The sequence below is a fragment of the Nerophis lumbriciformis genome, linkage group LG20, assembly GCF_033978685.3.
Source record: "Nerophis lumbriciformis linkage group LG20, RoL_Nlum_v2.1, whole genome shotgun sequence".
NCBI lineage: Eukaryota > Metazoa > Chordata > Actinopteri > Syngnathiformes > Syngnathidae > Nerophis > Nerophis lumbriciformis.
The window spans coordinates 24,321,683-24,333,645 of record NC_084567.2 but is presented as its reverse complement, the minus strand read 5'-3'; the positions used below and the strand labels follow the sequence as shown (position 1 = coordinate 24,333,645).

The window sequence follows — 11,963 nt, the reverse complement described above, 5'->3', positions numbered from 1 at the left end:
TAAATACAACAAATGGAACCGTTTTATTTAACATTTTATTTACTTGTTTGGTAAGACTTCAAATTCACCCAACAATCAACATGGAGATAAAAGGTGATGACAAAAACATAGGATGAATGTTTTTAGGTAGTTTTATTTTAGTGTTAAACTTGTAGTGACAATATGCCATTACAGGGGGCAGGTTTAACAAGCCGACATGTAGAATGAAGAAAATGGTTACTCATATATACCGCAGGCTTATACATTTCTGATGTCTTTTAGAAGAATGCCTCAAATAATATTGGCTCGTCCTTATTAAGGCTGCATCACATTGCACAAGCTGCCACCTGAAGTTAATGTATTGTTTTACTTAAACCCTGCTTCAATAATTGTGGCTGAGACAAATGCAATGCTTTCCACTCTCTTTACTTAAAAAAAAAATATTATCTTGGTATTAAGACATGATGGATCAAAATTCACTTCCAAAAACTTTTAAACTCAGTTCTTTGTGACATATACAAATGTGATTAGTAAGTTACAATGGGGGAAATCATTAATTGGAAAAAGTTCATGTGATGCCATTGTAAGAAGGTAAATTAGAACATTTAAATGACAATCTCCCCTCCTAAACATTTGCAGGGGTAATGGACTTACATGAGCTACTAAGTGAGAACTTCTGTGACTGTGACATTCATGCATTATTAAAAACTTCCACCTGCAACCATATTGTGTATTACACTCTTATTCATAAACTGACTTAAGTGGATGTAGAAGGGGATATAATGTGTATATACGTGTACTGTACATATACTGTATTCATGTACAGTGGAACTGCATTTTTCATATGCCCTGCATTTTGTAATAAATGTTTTTCCCCATTATAATTTTCCCCGTTTTCCTCACCATTTCAATTATTGTATGACTAAACTAGTCTGTTTGCCTGCACATCATTCTGTAGAATGGAGTGCCCCCACAAAGAATGTGTTTTAATTTTTGAGTTAGACTACAAAATAACCCACCACAAGGGTAAATAAAGTTGTGCCAGCACTTGGACAAAAGTGAGAAATACTATTGAAATGTTAAACTCCAAGAAAAGTACGACCGTGACCATGTGGTTCCTCCCTCTTTGCTAACAAAGAAACTTCAATTAAGGTAAATGCGATGTTAAAAATATTAATCTATACATTTCATGCATCATTTATTGGTATTCAATTTTTTTTCTACATGTAAACTATAAATAATTCTTTATAAAAAAATAGTTGTGTTCAAATTTTGAGTATCCAGAACAAATTCATTTGATTGATATTATTTGTTGTGGGAAAAATTGCTTCAGTTTTTGTACAATTTGGTTTACAAAAAAACAACAAAAACCGAGGTACCACTGTATGTTTGTATCTATGTATACATGTATCTAAACAGACACACAAATATACCTTTTGGAATGGGTGATGTACAAAAATATCATTCAAAACTGAATATACACCCGATGTAAACACATTTTTGACTTCAAGTGGGATGACATGGCACTCCAGTGTTTAAGGCTTCATGTGAGGCTAGACCGGTGATGAAGCTGCCTTAGTTCGAACTCCACAGTGCCTGGAGACAATTTCTCTCGAACATAAATAGATCCCTGCATATTCGCAATTTAGCATTTTTATGGCGGAAAAATATGTATTTTTGCCAAGATAAATCCCATTTCTGTGGTTTTAGAAAGCAACCTCCGCAAATATCAGTGATCTTCTGTACAGCTTACACAAGGAGCACGCCCCAAAGTTTAGCAACAATTTTTATATAGTACTGCATATCTTCTCAAGGGACCAGAAATGAAACTTAAGACATTCTTTAGAGTAGACAGTGTACAGCTTTTGTACAATATAGCTTAACTATCCACCGAACACAATAATTATTGTTTTAATAGCTGGCAACACGCGAGTCTAGCCGCCAGTCAAGCATGAGTGAGGCCGAAACTGGTGAGCCCACCATGACACCATAAATGAGAGAAAGAGGATTTCAGTATCAAACTATGCCACTCTAATTACTTCCATGGCTAAGTGGATTAAAGGCAGTGCTAAACAGCAATGGTGCTCACAAAATATTGGTTGTGTCTCAAATGGTGTACCGGTATGTACACTAATTAATTTCTGTGCAAATTTTGTCTCAAATTGGTTACTGTTGTTGACGATCACATGTTTGCCTGCTTCCTCTTCTTTTAAATGGTGAATTGCAACCACTCAAGTTAGTCCCTCCCCTTCTGCTATGTAGCCAAGATAGCGACTATGGAGGGTGGCAAGTGTCCAGCGTTTCACACACACTTTTGTACAGTAACGTGTGTGTTAAGTACGTTAAATCTTTACTACTTTACAAGCTATACACAGACTACCCTAAAGTTATAACACAGTTTCACTCCCTTGAGAAGATATACTAAAAACAGCTGCTGAAATGTGAAGGGTGCACTCATCTATGTGATACTGTACCACTGCCCAGAACAATAGCGCCCATAAAGATAACAGCCCCATGCTAATTCTAAAAGGAATTCCAGTTCCTAGGCGGATTGAGGAACAAGATGTTTTAGTGCCCCTCCTACCAGATGCAGGCTACCAGTGATAAGTATGTGAATCTGGGCTGCATTGCAGAGTGGAGCAGCTTTGGCATTCACACTGGGTTTCAACGGGAACACTTTCTTGGAAGGGTCCGCCAGCACAGGGTCTCTACCCTGTGTGATCCAGTGGAGGGCGCTAAGGATACAAGGGAACACCAGAGTGTCCGCTTTCTTGTCGGGGGCTAAAGACAAGCTGTCCTCAATCAGAAGTGGGTTGCTGCCTGTGTCCCCTGTGCTATTGTGCAAGCGCCAGCTCCTCTCGTTGTCCAAGCAGCGGGTTAACATGTGTTCCACCGACACATTGAAGTTCAGTTGGTCTGAGAAGCAACAGCAGCACAGATGAGTGATGAATATACAGTAACTGTCAAATGTAAAATCCCACACAGAAAATGGGAAACAAGCGCCATTGCTTTCTGTATGGATAATTGCATGTCAACTCTAGTTAATTGTGTTTCTTCAACAAGTCAAATTAATGTATAAAAAGCGCTTCATAAAGAAACAATGCAACACAAAGGCTTTTTAAAGACTTAAAAACAGGCCACTGGTATACGCAGATCACACACTGCAATCTGTGGGGGACCCAGTTTTAGGTTAAGAAACAGATAAAAAATGTCAATGTGAAATTCTACTACAAACATATTTCTAGCCTATTCCTGCTCTATTACTGATAAGAATGTAGTGGCATATTTCCCCAAATTTTCCCGTTGTACCTGGTGGCGTGCGGCGTTAGTGTTGGGCTGGTAAGCAATCGCGTTGTGGAAGAGTGGGTGCTGATACAAAAACTGCAATTCCTTAACCAAGCTGTTTGTTTACATGCTTTTTTTAATTTCTCTTTGCTATTTGGGCTTATTGGACCCTAATTAGAATAAAAACTAAAAATCATCTTTTGATATGATGTACTTGGTCCATAAGTACACAACGTGTACTTCATGTGTAGTGACATGCAAATTTTTATTTTTACACTTTTTTTCCCCAAATTCCATTGTATGTTATACTCTTCTGACACCACCAGACAGCAGTATAAGTGTCCACATAAGCGGCATAAGACCCCAATTCAGTAGTGTACCCGGTACACAATTTTGGAAATAAGAGCTAAAAGGTGCTGTCCACGCATGTGGCCACTAAGGCCTTTAGAGGTTGTTAATATTAATGAAAAAAAAATGCTAATGGACTCATGTCACAAACATGTTTTGTGAGAAATACATGGAATATGAAAATATTACAACTCTTCGTCTTAAAAGATTTTGGAGGAGAAACAACCCAGTTATTGCAAAAACGCATTGATTTTAATCATTTCCCCTGTTCAATATGCAGGGGACATAATAATGGAAATATGCCATCCTGGGAGTGCGGCTGTTCGGATCAGGGATTGATGCTGCCGATTCCAATCATCCACGAGAGTGATCGGCTGATACCAATACTGATCACATGTCTTGATTGTAATTTTTTAAACTTATCTATAGTGAATGCTGTACACAGTTTAACAATATCAGCACAATATTTTAACTGCTTCCTTAATCTCTTTTAATCAAATCAAATTGCTTGAGCAAAACTAAGTCAATAGTAAACAATAACTAATCAAAAACTATTAACTACTTATTAAAATAGGTTTGGCCTTTAAAGTCCTCTTGTGTCCAGGGTGGACACAAGAGAAATTGCAAACATTCACAAAAACTATTTTAAAAAAAACAAACCCAAACGATATTGAGACAATGAAAATACAAATCTAATCATTCTCGATTATTGATTGAGCCACTCTCCTCTTACATGTCGCAAACTGACTGTGACAATGTGGACACAACAATTGCAGTTATATTATCCTCTCTCTAATCATATCTTTTTGTTACTAGCTGCTTACTATCTGCTGCAATGTGGTTCAAGCTACACTTTATGAGGCACTTATTTCTTCTGTTGTATCCAGCTAGCTCGGCTGTTAGCATGCCTGCGCCTGATTGCTCTGGTGTGTAACATGTCTAGCCTCATCCTAATACTTGATAATGATACTTGATACTTAAGATATTAAGAAATGCAATTTATTTGTCGTAATTAAGGTGATTATGAGGCAAATTGTTCCACACTGTATATGGAGATACACAATTAGCTGCTAGCATGTCATTGAGGGGACTAAAAATAAATACGATATTAGCCACAGACAATGAAAAACCAATCAGAAGGGCGGGAGTGTGCTGTCGAACCCTAAGGTTCCTGGGGAACTTCCGAAAGTCCCATCTCGTTACTGGGAACCAAAAATAGCTCCTGTGGAACTAAATCTACCCGGGTAGTTTTTGCTGGAAACACAGGGGGGTAACTATATTTACCTGGGTAAATGGGAAAGTTCCTGTAGAAGCCTACCATTGCCTGTGATGTGATTGCATACCCCTTAAAAAGTGAGTAGTTTTAAAATGTGTTAAAATGCATCCAATACATCTTTGTGCTTGACTTTATCTCATTAAGTCAATATATGACATACAGGACATTTAGGAATGCTTGTCATGTGACAATCCCAGGGCATGGCAGTCTGTCGGTAAGCTATCTTATTTCCAAAATCTTATTTTTTTCACCATTAAAGCCATTTTTTAAACATTTAACAACTGTAGTACTTCAATTCAAAGTACATTTGTACTACACAACAAAGTGACCATTTCAGGTATTTTCAAGTAAGCAATACATTTAGTACAAACTAACAACTCTAGCAGGAAATGTCAACCAAAAATAAATAAATGTATGGGAAACACTGACAAATATATGGACTAAATGATCTCACCTGCATTACAGGAAGTGATGGTCTCAGTGATGTTAGGGCAGAACACAGCAAAATCAAAATGGCAAGGCTGAAACAGAAACCAAACTATTAAACTCAGAGTTAAACTGCTTTGGAAAAGCATGGAGGGCTACAACTTATTTGCGTGTGGCTGGGTCATGGAAATGGGTATAAAAACTCTCCTGGAAAAATATGCATAGTTTTTGCTCGGGTAAGGTTGCATTTCATGATTTAAATTCACGTCTACTGAGGTTTGTTGCTGTTGCACGCGCCGTTTACGAGTAGTGTTTTTCCCCATCTTTGTCAAAATAAAACAACAGATGCAGTGCTCGAATTCACGACCGCCCTTGTCACTTGCCGTAATGCCCTAAAAAATTTACCAGCATCAGCGATAAGAACATGCTGTGACCGCCCTTGACTTTTTACTTGTTAATGGATTAGGGATGTAATGGTTCACGGTATAGTGAAAATTTGCGATAAAATTCCTGACGGTTAGTAATACTGTTTAATTTTTTAATTACCGAAAAACCGTCATCTATTAATGCATTTTAGGCAACCCGAAGTCAGGCGCATGCGCACTACGGTCGTTTGGCTTGATTATCATGGCGGAAAAACTACAGACTTTGCCCCGGAGATTTCCCCTCGTAGTAAACGGAGCCAAGCGCTTGGTTTAATGTCATTTTCCCTCGCTTCTCGGCGTGCGCTCAAGAGCGCACTGCTGTGTTTAGATGGCGACAGGTGTGGACCATCTTGTCCCCACACTAAAAGTACAGGTAAAAGCCAGTAAATTAGAATATTTTGAAAAACTTGATTTCAGTAATTGCATTCAAAAGGTGTAACTTGTACATTATATTTATTCATTGCACACAGACTGATGCATTCAAATGTTTATTTCATTTAATTTTGATGATTTGAAGTGGCAACAAATGAAAATCCAAAATTCCGTGTGTCACAAAATTAGAATATTACTTAAGGCTAATACAAAAAAGGGATTTTTAGAAATGTTGGCCAACTGAAAAGTATGAAAATGAAAAATATGAGCATGTGCAATACTCAATACTTGGTTGGAGCTCCTTGTGCCTCAATTACTGCGTTAATGCGGCGTGGCATGGAGTCGATGAGTTTCTGGCACTGCTCAGGTGTTATGAGAGCCCAGGTTGCTCTGATAGTGGCCTTCAACTCTTCTGCGTTTTTGGGTCTGGCATTCTGCATCTTTCTTTTCACAATACCCCCAGATTTTCTATGGGGCTAAGGTCAGGGGAGTTGGCGGGCCAATTTAGAACAGAAATACTATGGTCCGTAAACCAGGCACGGGTAGATTTTGCGCTGTGTGCAGGCGCCAAGTCCTGTTGGAACTTGAAATCTCCATCTCCATAGAGCAGGTCAGCAGCAGGAAGCATGAAGTGCTCCAAAACTTGCTGGTAGACGGCTGCGTTGACCCTGGATCTCAGGAAACAGAGTGGACCGACACCAGCAGATGACATGGCACCCCAAACCATCACCCAACCATGCAAATTTTGCATTTCCTTTGGAAATCGAGGTCCCAGAGTCTGGAGGAAGACAGGAGAGGCACTGGATCCACGTTGCCTGAAGTCTAGTGTAAAGTTTCCACCATCAGTGATGGTTTGGGGTGCCATGTCATCTGCTGGTGTCGGTCCACTCTGTTTCCTGAGATCCAGGGTCAACGCAGCCGTCTACCAGCAAGTTTTAGAGCACTTCATGCTTCCTGCTGCTGACCTGCTCTATGGAGATGGAGATTTCAAGTTCCAACAGGACTTGGCGCCTGCACACAGCGCAAAATCTACCCGTGCCTGGTTTACGGACCATGGTATTTCTGTTCTAAATTGGCCCGCCAACTCCCCTGACCTTAGCCCCATAGAAAATCTGTGGGGTATTGTGAAAAGGAAGATGCAGAATGCCAGACCCAAAAACGCAGAAGAGTTGAAGGCCACTATCAGAGCAACCTGGGCTCTCATAACACCTGAGCAGTGCCAGAAACTCATCGACTCCATGCCACGCCGCATTAACGCAGTAATTGAGGCAAAAGGAGCTCCAACCAAGTATTGAGTATTGTACATGCTCATATTTTTCATTTTGATACTTTTCAGTTGGCCAACATTTCTAAAAATCACTTTTTTGTATTAGCCTTAAGTAATATTCTAATTTTGTGACACACAGAATTTTGGATTTTCATTTGTTGCCACTTCAAATCATCAAAATTAAATGAAATAAACATTTGAATGCATCAGTCTGTGTGCAATGAATAAATATAATGTACAAGTTACACCTTTTGAATGCAATTACTGAAATAAATCACGTTTTTCAAAATATTCTAATTTACTGGCTTTTACCTGTATACAGTGAAGTAGAAAACTATTTGATGTTGCTTTTATTTTCTCAATACAGCGTCCATCCGCTGCTGTGACAGAGTTAATGACGTGAGGAAACATGCAGCAGGCAACGTGTCGAGAACGTTGTCACAACTTGTTTATAAAGTTTTTTTTACTTGGATTCTTACTCCTTTATTTAACTGCAAACTGTATCAGTGTTCAAATAACATCAATACTGGCTAAAATGTTTTGTCATCTCATCGAACTGAACTAAGGCTGTGAAGATTGTGTATTCGATGTGAGAGGCATCACTCCTTTATTTTTGTTGGCCAAACTGTTGTATTGAACCACTAACTAGGAGGCGTTGGAGAAGAACAAAGCTTGTTTATTAGACTTAATCTTTATTAGCCAAACTGCTTTATGTTTTACCGTATTTTCCGCACTATAAGGCGCACCTAAAAACCTCCAATTTCCTCAAATCTGACAGTGTGCCTTATAATCCGGTGCGCCTCATATATATGGACCAATATTGAGCCACAACAGGTCTCGCAACTACGGTAACTACGCCGACTTCACTTTCCCCCTTCTACGGCTGCTTACCGTAGAAGAAGCGCTTCTTCTTCTACGGGGGAAAATTAAGTCAACGGCTACTAACCGTAGTTGCGAGACCTAAACTTTATGTAAAGACACAAAAATGGCTCCTATTAAGAGACGCGCTTACGACGCAGAGTTTAAACTCAAGGCGATCAGTCACGCAGTAGAACACGGGAATAGAGCAGCAGCGAGAGAATTTAACATTAACGAATCAATGGTGCGGAAGTGGAGGAAGCAACATGATGACCTGCGCCAAGTAAAAAAGACTAAACTGTTTCCGAGGGAACAAAGCGAAATGGCTACAGTTGGAGGACAAACTCGAACAGTGGGTTGTTGAACAGAGAGCAGCAAGTAGAAGTGTCAGTACAATCACTATTTATTTTGTTGACATTCCCTTTAGCGCAGCTCCATCTAATAGATGCATAACGTAACCCCCGCCTCTACTGTAGCGTCTATTATATGCGCCTTATAATGCGGTGCGACTTATATATGAACAAAGTTTTAAAATAGGCCATTCGTTGAAGGTGCGCCTTATAATCCGGTGCGCCTTATAGTGCGGAAAATACGGTATATAGATATCAAAAAGTAAACACCATGATTTTTTTTACATTCCTTTTGTTTTTTTCATGTCACAAAAGTATTACTTCAAAAACCATTCATGTGACACAGCATTTTGTTAATGTTTTATTGTCTATAGTTAATTTCTATACAACATATTTCTGCTCAAACTCTTAATGGATCTGTCTCGATACAGCATCTCCATGTACATACAAATGTACATAACTTAAAAAAATAAAGAAAAAAAAAACCTCCCTTTATCAAAATGTAAAAATAGAGATAAAAATATTATGTAATGACAAAAAACTGACAAGTTGAAATTATTAATGAACAAAAAAAACAAATACTTGTCTTTAGATATATGGATAATGTTTATCTACACCCTTTTTATTAGACATTACTGGACAACAGCTTTCCCTCCATTGTTCCATGCCCAGGCCATATAGATCTACTGGGCCCCCCCCCCTTTTTGGATCCACCCCATCGTCTCCCGAGACTGAAGGATGCCGACAACGACAGCAAATTACATGATGGTAGTACGTTGACACCCCAACACCAATCAGTAATCATGATTTCAATATCGATAACAATAATCTTAATTATTACATTGGCCATAATTGGCAGCCCCAGATCTCATAGATGAACACTATTTTTATCTACATTGACAAAAAGTGCAGGTCCGACTTATGGCCATCAGGTGCCATCTTTCAAAACACAGGTGCCATCTTTAAAAACACACATACGCATGCATGCATATATCTATATTCTAGCATTTTTTTTAATTTGAGAATTGTATTTACTAGTTAATTAACTGCCAGCATTTTGTCGTTGTTTAAGTTTCATATGAAAAATCAATAAAGTTCAAAAGGTAACCGTACCATTGTATCCCGAACTCATCATTAATAGTGCTGACTGTGGAAAAATTCTGTGACAGTCTACTCACCATCAGAAGTTTCAGCATGGCTGCGCAGTCTCTCTCTCCTGTAGCATTAAAGAGCAAGATTCTGGCTACAGGTCCACTACAACACAACACAACATAATACTTCTTTCAAACAAGTATCAGGATAGTACAGAAATCATGTAAAATTCATCGGCATGACTTAACCAGACATTTACTGGGAACTGCACTTTATTGGGGGTTGTGCCTATCAATCACAATCCTTATGTAAGACAATAACATATTTTTTATGTTCTAAATATTAAATAAATGCGATCAAAAGTCTGCTTACAACGGGGCCTATGGAAGTCGCTCTATTCTGCCTACAAAAGCCCTTAAAAAACATCCAAATACTTCCATCAAGGTTTTATATACATGCTGTTAAGTATATATGTAATGTAACAGGCACATTTTTAATAACATTTCATATTTACGTATTTTGCTCATTTTAAGCATATGCGGCACATTAATTAAAAAAAACACATGTCGCTTTTTTCCCCTCACTACATCACTGATTACTACTCACTGCAGACTTCATGAGAGCCAATAATCCTAATAAAACATCCCTTACTGTACAATGTCTGCTGTCGTTAGGATGCCGACTGCTACGATGTTCATGTACGAACGTTTAGAAGAAAAGGGAAGTGTAACCAAACGTCTTTGTCTCATTCTTGCCATTTCCGGGTCTAAATTTGCGTTCAAAGTGTATCAACTTGTCAGATTATATTCTTGTTCTTATAAATCATGCCTCTCACCTGCAGGTGAGGCATGATTTATGATCTACTATAAAAGTTTGATGAGCAAAGTAAGCGAGGAAACAGCTTACCACTCGATGTCAACATAGGCACACGCTATTGATCACTACACTGCTATAAAGAATTGGTCTGCATTAGCGCTTATAATAAAAATATCACTAATAATTGGTTAATATTCAAGTCATGATCTTTTTTATTGGGTTTTACGGGCGATATAGAGTACCTTCCATTAGCACAGCTGTAAGCGGACTTTTATTTACGAGTTAAAATGCATTTTAAAAATGCATCCGTCGTCATGTCTTTCATAATGATTGTGAATGATTCCCTCCAAAAAAGTGAAGTTCTCCTTTATGAAGCCTAAGATGATGAAACTTAATAAAATTGATTCACTACCACCAATGATATGGTTTAATAGTTTAATACTATTAATTCATCCTGGCTAATTAGTTAATGGTGGGGATTTGCAATGGGTCAAAACAGCTCCAGCAGTCTTGTTTCTCAAAAGCATTACCGGTACTCGACTTCAATTAGACAAGAAAAAAAAATGTCTCTCACTGAGCCTAAAGTCTAGTTTTTCAGGTGAACTGTTAATTTAACCTAAAACCAGCACTATAACTGTTGTACCAAAGGGCGCAATGTTTAAATATTAAAGATAATTAAAATTTAGATTTTTTTTTTAAATGTCTTTAAATGTGTCCAAGATATAAGCTAGCCCTTCAAGTCCAGAAAAGTAAATTGAAAGTTTTGCCATTCACCACCAAAAAAAATAAACTTTGCTCTTGACCCTTTCTGAGCCAGAAAGCAAAGCTCTAAATTTAACAGTAGTGCTTCTTTTCTACCCTCACCTTTGGTCTTGAGCTTTGGGTAGAGACCAAATGCCAAATGCCTCTGGGGCAGACCTAGGGATTATGTCTCACATCTGGACTGGGAAGGACTATCCCCCAGTGGAATTAGAGAAGGGGAAAGATAAGCCTGTGCTTCCCTGCAAAGACTGCTACTGCCGTCGTGACCCAGACACTAATCAGCAAATGAAAATGAATGGCTATATGGATGGGTGGCCTCAGAAGACTTTTGAACAACCAATAAAATAAGGATTTTAGTCCGGTTCAACAGATTGTTTAGGTTGGTTGCATCAAGACCCTTGATGGGTAATATTTATTCAAATATGAAGTGAATGATATCTGACCACATTTACCAAAATACCCCATCCGTCCACCCATCCATCCATTTTCTAGTGCGGATACTGTTTTGCAATGAGTTGGACCCTATCCCAGCTGACTTGGAGCAAAAGGCAAAATACACCCTGGACTAGTCGCCAATCAATTACAAAACAGCCACAAACAAAAAATAAAATTTAATGACCAGAAAACACTTCTTAAATTTGTTTTCAACAAAGTTTGGGTTGTCTATGGCAACTATGCGACAATAGGCTCGGTCTACAGAACAAATG

General features: G+C 38.5%; 1 protein-coding gene across 3 annotated transcripts in view; it reads right to left on the bottom strand.

Moving 5' to 3' along the window:
- Positions 1–1,350: 1,350 nt before the first annotated feature.
- fpgs (folylpolyglutamate synthase) overlaps positions 1,351–11,963 on the bottom strand; it is a 54,304-nt gene continuing 43,691 nt past the window's right edge. For all 3 annotated transcript variants that reach the window (XM_061980640.1, XM_061980638.1, XM_061980639.1), the window contains 3 exons: positions 9,765–9,840; positions 5,343–5,409; positions 1,351–2,895 (listed from right to left, as the gene is read on the bottom strand). In XM_061980640.1, coding sequence (XP_061836624.1) covers positions 2,522–2,895; positions 5,343–5,409; positions 9,765–9,840 — 517 coding nt within the window. In that variant the 3' untranslated portion in view covers positions 1,351–2,521. The remainder of the gene's footprint in view (positions 2,896–5,342; positions 5,410–9,764; positions 9,841–11,963) is intronic.